Consider the following 7,352-nt stretch of genomic DNA (forward strand, 5'->3'; position numbering starts at 1 on the left):
TTTTCAGCGCATAGATTGTCTTATCAGCGGCGCACACATGTGCCTGGGCTGCGCGCCATGCGTAATTGGTAGGAGTTTCCCGATGATGTCAGTAAGTCCCGCAGTGACGGAGCCAAACATTTCAGATAGATTTGAGTTACAGCAAACAACATGTACTATCAAAAACCTAACTGTAGAAACACGTGAGGAAAACACTGAAAGCGCATTTAGGTGTAGAAACAGGTGTTATGAGTGATTCCGTGATTATTTATGATTATTAGTTTCACATTGTACTCAGTGATTAGGTCTGGTGTCTTGTTGGATGATGATAAAACAGTTAAACTGTATTGGAGAGATGTTCTTGCAATGTAATATTTATGTTTTATGACTACTACTATTGTTTTTCCCACTGCAACAGAATATTTTGTAGTAGCTTTTGTGGTCTGGGACTTCATATATTTAAACATATTTGCATGATGCAACAAAGGTAATTAACTATCTAAGCAATATACAGTATTACACAGGTAGAAATACACTTTGTTATAGTTGGTTTTACTACACCGTTGTCCATAAAGGTGGAATAATTTTGTCACATCAAGTTAATTGTGGTTTAATTTTCACTTTGGAAGAGATTGATCAATAAAGTTTTGACTTTATCTATCAACAGTAAATGACATTGTCACAATCATTTTGTGAGAAGAGGTAAAAATATTTGATCCCAACTTTATGGACAACAATGTATTTTACTGTATAAGCTGATGTTTTTAATGGTAATTGCTTGTTTGTCTCTCTGTGTGCAGTCCACAGTGTCGTGACAGTCAGTTATTAATTAGATTTTGCCTGTGTCACAGACCTGTTTTGCTGTTTGAGACTCAGTTTGTGGAGTTTCGTCAACATGTGAGGACACGTCAGGTTTCATTCTGTGGCACTTCTGGCAGCAGCACAGCATCTCTACCTCACGTCACCTCACCTCACCTCACTGTGAGTTAGTATGTTTATGAGAACACCCTGAAACTTCTAATGTTTCCTCAATAAAATCATGAATATAGCCTGATTGCTCCTTAATGCTCTTAGGGTCTCTGAATGCCTAGGGCCGGCCCCTTAGTACAATCACTTTAGATTGCTCTACTGCTACAGCTGATAATCTGATCACTGGACAACTGCCCTACCCCCTGAGCCACACTGCTGCAACTGTTACGACCTGATTACTGTAGCTGCTTCTGCTGGGGATCGAACCCCCAATTACTTGATTACTGGATGACCGCTCTACCTCCTGAGTCACACTGCTGCTACTGTTCCTGCTGGCAGGAATTGAACCACCAATCACTTGATTACTGGACAATCGCTCTGGACTGATCACAAGATTAATGCAGACCGCTCTACCTCCTTAGTCACACTGCTGATACTACACTAATCACTCTACGCTCTACTGCTAGAGCCAGGGATCGAACCACAGATTACTTGATGACCGCTCTACCTCCTTAGCCACAACTGCTACCACTGCATATAGGACTTATAGGACGAGCCCCACTGCTGGATCCTCAAACCACCAATCACCTGACTCAAGATGACCACTCTATCTCTGGAGCCACACTGCTGCAACTGCTACTACACCTACTACTGTGGCAGCAGCAGCAGTAGTAGGAGGTAGAGGGGTCGTCCGTTACTCAGATGATCAGTGGCTCGATCCCTGGCTCCTGCAGTAGTAGTAATACCAACAGCAGCAGCACTAGTAGCAGTGGCGAATAAAACAAGACACACAAAACAATGAATTATTGTCACAATTTAAAAAACTATTTTATTAAAGTTGTCTTACAGTGCTGCATTATGTACACTTGAATGTGAAGACAGTTTATGAATCTGTGATGTGATGTTATGAAAAGTGATGTCTTTGTCTTAAATGTTTCCTGTCTGACACTTGACGTCCTCTGTGAATATAATCAGAATTGGGTCTCGTATATTTGGACTCCCTTAAGTTTCTGCTCAGTGTCTTTTTTACTCTGCGATTCTTCAGATTTGCAGTGCATCTTCTGAAACGCTGCAGCAATCTCCAGCGCTGTCTGATTCTTAGTCTCAGGGACGTTGAACTTCACATACAGCCCACAGCCGACACAGAAAAACAGGAATAAAAAAAAACAAAAGTAATCCAGTTTCTCCTGGAAAGGAAGCATTTTGCACGTCAGTGTGAGTGATGCAACACTCTCTCCTATGTGTCTACTGGCCTGTAGTTAAAAATATGCCATATCAAATATGCTTACCACTAAGACAGGGAAGAGCATCCCAAGCACAAACAGACCTGTCCAGTTGAGAGTACAGGCAATGGTGTATGCAGCTGATTTGAATGACTGAGTAAATATTTCACCTGGAAGAGGAGCTGTTACTCCAGCTGAGACACAAAAACAAAGGAAGGATTGTATACACTGCAGTAAGACCAACATTTTTGATTCAAAGATTAAAAAAAAAAAATCAAAGATCTGGAGTGATAATCATACCTGGTCCACTAGCAAAAAAGAAAATGAAGAAGAAAATGAGGACCATGCTGCAGTAGGGCATCCAGGAGATCTTACTCTGAAAGAAAATGACTGATCTGAGTTGCTTGAAGCATCAAAATATGCAGAAATATGCTGCAAACTCACCTGCAGGTACAGAGTGACGGTGAGGAGGATCACTGTGGCAGACATTCCCGTGTATCCTCTGAGCATCAGGACTTTTTTGCCTGTGTTCTCAATAATCATGAACTGCAACATCGAAACACATTTTCAGTAGCAAACCACAGGGTGGAGCTCTAGCTACACATTAGGTCTGTGAGAGCAGGGTAAAGAATATGGAACAGATCTCACACTCAATATTCACTGGTAATAGACCATGAAACACGATGGGATAGTAGTGAAATGGGACTTACGCAGGCTACAGAGGTAGACAACTCACACATCCCTGTTCCCAAGGCCGTGTAACGTAACTGGTGCTCCTGGATTCCTGCCGCGCGAAACACCTCAAAAGAATAAAAGTATACCTGGAGAGAAGCATTTGAATGAGAACCAAATGTCTGAAGATGGTGTCTGTCTGACCTAATGTCTGATCTCACTCACTCCTAATCTGCTGTATATAAACCAGCAATTCCTTTTGTTCTGGCTGGCAGCAACGCAATCCACAGAGGAGGTCCCTCTGTACTGTGATGAGTTGACTGCTTTCTACATATGTTGCTGTACCTTAATGGTTATTTATAGATTGGATGTGATGAAGCTTGACCAGTATATAATGCTTCTTTGCATTGTTTGCATGTACGTTTGTGCATGGTTTAACTGTAGCTCTTAACGAAATACACATAGTCTAACAGAACAACGTTCTGTCCATCTAGTGCTGGCCTGCAACAGTTATTGAAGCTTTGCTCACAACGTGAAATTGATTTTGACATCAAATTTAATGCAAAGAGGAGCAATTTTATGATTGTTAGGGTTCTTCTTTAAGAAGTATTGCTTCTTCTTGTCTGGTATTGCTCTTAATGTGTGAAAAGAGAATAAATACCTGTAGATGATCTATCAGATTATAAAGACATTCATAGATAGAACCGTAACCTGTACACACAAGCTAATATTTTGTTTGCATGTAAGTTTGGCAGATGGCTTTGTTTAGAGATTTTTATACTCTGTTATATACACTGCGGCGCTTCTACAGTAAAAAAACAAAAAACAAAACATGCAATGTGGCTGATAACAATGGTATGAGACTGCTCCTTAAACTTCCATGATGGTGTAGTGCCAGACTAATGCTGTTCTGCATTAATCCGAAATCTTATGTGCAGATACATGTGCAGGCTGTCTTTGCATATGTGTTGCTATGTATTAACTGTTTTTCATTTATTGTGTATTTTTTCTCTTTTTATCAACTGTGTTATGGACCTTTTATATTTGAAGTGTCCTTAATAAAGTTATAATAAGAATAACAATAATTAGAATGTAGAATTTATTATGTAATTGTTAAACAAATGTGTTTATTATGTAGTAATGTACCAAGAGGATACTGTTGACTGTTGATTATAATACCAATGCTCATTGTTTGTTATTGTGATGTTATATATTGGCTCATTTTATTGTAATTCTTTTGTGTTATTTATGTATTTTATTATTGGAAAACCATAACCGTTAAGGGTTATCTTCTCTTGCTCCACATGTGTGCAATTGTGGCAATAAATGACTTAAATGAAATTAAAAAAAAATATTAGTTGTCCCTCCTACATCCGTAGTGATGCTCAATCTTCTGTGTACAATGTCTATTTGTAAAGCCCCCAAATTAACATTGACATTATTCAAATATTCAGTCTTGACTTTAACATGCATGGTGGGCTTCAGTGCAGCATTCTCTCCCTTCTTTGTTCCCAGTGTTTTCTGTCATCATCCCCTACCTCTCCCTGTCCCCTCCCTAATCACGATGACACCCGCTTCCCATCATCCCATCAACCTGCACAGTATAAAAGATCGGCTCAACCTCCCTGTGGTAACATTGTTACAATTAACTTGTGATATTTAGTAACTTGTTTCGGATCAGACTAAGCCTGATCTCCCTGTGCTTCAGGAATCCTGCCTGCCATTCACCTGCCACGTCCTGTCTTGTCTCAGCTCCTATTTTTGGACACCAGCCCTGCACGATCAACCTCACCTTAGAATTCATCCTGTCATTCCGCTTCTGAAAGTTGTGTTGAAACTATCCTGCTGGTGTGTGTTTGCAGTTTGCAGTTTAGTGTGCTTTGATTGGAAAAAGGGGGCTAAATGTGTGTCCTCATGTGTTGGACATACAGGCCTAAAGCTGATGATTAACTCTGCAGACTTTTTGTAAAAAGAGTTGAAATGGTAGATTATGCAAATGAATGGACTATATCCCAAAGTGAAGTTAACATTTTACTACTCTTGTGCAAGAGAGTGCATCACATATCACTCACAGCGTTGATGCCACAGAGCTGCAGTGCGGTGAAGGTGACGAGGATGGTGAGGAGCTGCCAGCGGACTGTTTGGTTCTGAATCAGCTCCATCACCGAGTGGCTGCGAACGTTCTGCAAGGCAGCTTTCTCCTCGAGCATCTCCTCCACCTCCATGCTGTGGTCCTTGTTGCCCCATAGCCTCCTTAAAGCTAGGTGAGTGTGACCAAACAGAAACACCACACACCATTAAAGCAAACTTTAAGAGAATTATTTGCAAAATATGCCAAACGCACACACCTTTCTCGCAGGCCTGGCGGTCTCCTCTGTCCAGCAGTAAGAACCTGGGAGACTCTGGCAGGAGGGGCATGGTGGAGAGCTGGAGTAATGCAGTGAAGCCATTGAAACCAAGCAGCCAGGGCCATCTCTCCTGTGTACCAAGCAACTCGCTGCAGGGGCAACATCATGCAAAAGCTGGAGCTCACAGTACAATGCAACAGAATGCACACAAACACTAACTGCTAAAGTGTTGTCTTGTTTATAGGGACCAATGTTGTGAGGGTTTATTACAACTTCAGTCCATCATCAGTAATACTGTACTAATGGTGCTGAGATATGAGAACATGACTTTAAAAAGCAGTTCATTTGGTGATTACAATGTTATCATAACTCATAAAATGTCCTAAAACCTTCAAATAAAGGCTCAAGATGCAAACATAATAAAAAAAGCTGAGTGGTCGCCATTTGGGCTATGTAGAGGAAGGCGAAGGACTACCGGCATTGTGAAAATGACGGTCAACGGAGCTGGAGGGACTGCGGTGAACACAAATATACAAATGTAAATTGTACACATGTTTTATATTTATGTTTTAGTAGTGAAATGTTGGTGCTAATGCTCCGCTCATTGAGCCATTGGTATTTCCAGTCAGTGTGAAATTAGTGCACTATGACAGGAAGTACTGCATAGAAGTGTACTAATGGAGGAATTTTAGTTTAGTATGTTAACATGAAAGCTTTTACTAATTTGCAAGTATTGGACAAATGAAACTTGACCTGATGATGCTCCCCCTACAGAGAGGACGCCATGGGTCATAAGGACAGTTCTGTCCACATGTGAGCTGTTATTTGAACCTGTCACCGCCTGGCCCCTTACTTGACTCACCACGGTATCTATAACACCGGCCACCTCACCTGATCCCCAGCAGCTGACCACAGAACTTCCCCAAGGATATGAAGGTAGCGACGGTCACGCCCACCATCCCTCGCAGCCTCTTGGGGGCACATTCAACAAGGTATATGGTGTGTGCTGAGAGACTGACTCCTTGAGGCGTACACAAGGGGATTTGAGAAGAGTCAATAATGATCAATACTGGGTGATAAATGGCCCAGGGAAATATAAGAGTGACAAATATAAATAGAAATCGATTGTCCATAGGGTTAAATGGGAGGCCAAGAGTGATGGAGCAGCCATCTATGAAGAAGAAGAAGAAGAAGGTTTCCTCATGCAGTAGATTTACCTGCATTGATGCCATAGAGCAATCGTGCCACCATGATCATCTCAAAGGACGTTGCTGTTTGGCTCAAGATCATCAACACAGCTCCGAATATAGCCACAAAATTGTTCAACAAAAGGCATCGCTTTCTGCGGCACAGAGAGACAGAGTTAGTTGAGGCCTGAAGCTATCATTAAAACAAGATAAAAGTTTAATTTTGTTTGTCTTTGATGGTGCTACATTAATTCAAGTTGCCTCTTACTGACCTCCCAAATTTTGTGATCAGTGGACCAGCCATCAGTGATCCCACTAAGCCTCCGATACAGAAAATAGACACAGTGAAAGACCAGATGAAAGAAACCTGCCACGGCTCCAAGGACACGCTGTATCTCTGCAGACATGTTCTGTTCACCAGCTCCTTTATAAACTACAATGATGTCGAGTTTTCAGTTTAATAGATAATCATGTTTTATCCTCAGTACCATACTGTTGTCTTTATAGCTAATAGCTGAGCTACATTTAAGAAACTTCTATATGACATTTAACTATGATTTAATTACTACTTACACCAGATGGGGAAGTCATCACAGATAAACCAAATCCATATTGAAATGTCCCACCAATGCCAGAGATGAAAATGGCAGCGATTACAACAGGACAGTCTAGCTGCAGAAATTGAGCATGTAAACAGTTAAATAATGACAAATGTAAGTACATTTTATTTGATGTTAGATCATCATTAGCACATTTCTTAAAGTATACATCTGTCAGTGTCTATGGTGAACTATTTATATAGGTTTTGTTGCTTATGCAACCTACAGACATTTAGTTCAATGTCTTTTAATTTAAATGACCTTCATCTTAGAGAGAACTTAGGTAAACGCACCAAATAATTTTAAATATCACCTACCAGGAGTGTTAAATACTCTGTCATAGCTGGAGTCTGGTCGCTGTTATGTCTGTAGTCT

At 40.8% G+C, this 7,352-nt stretch overlaps 1 protein-coding gene across 1 annotated transcript; it reads right to left on the reverse strand.

Moving 5' to 3' along the window:
* Positions 1–1,753: 1,753 nt before the first annotated feature.
* slc2a11l (solute carrier family 2 member 11, like) lies at positions 1,754–7,352 on the reverse strand. The gene is made up of 12 exons (XM_010736476.3): positions 7,295–7,352; positions 6,952–7,050; positions 6,651–6,811; positions 6,409–6,533; positions 6,083–6,212; positions 5,192–5,340; positions 4,916–5,103; positions 2,882–2,992; positions 2,616–2,717; positions 2,472–2,547; positions 2,238–2,365; positions 1,754–2,135 (listed from the first exon to the last, which is right to left on the reverse strand). The coding sequence occupies exons 1-12, from the start codon at positions 7,316–7,318 to the stop codon at positions 1,920–1,922; spliced, it is 1,509 nt and encodes a 502-aa protein (XP_010734778.2). The 5' UTR covers positions 7,319–7,352; the 3' UTR covers positions 1,754–1,919.

Source organism: Larimichthys crocea, chromosome IX (genome assembly GCF_000972845.2).
Source record: "Larimichthys crocea isolate SSNF chromosome IX, L_crocea_2.0, whole genome shotgun sequence".
Lineage (NCBI taxonomy): Eukaryota > Metazoa > Chordata > Actinopteri > Sciaenidae > Larimichthys > Larimichthys crocea.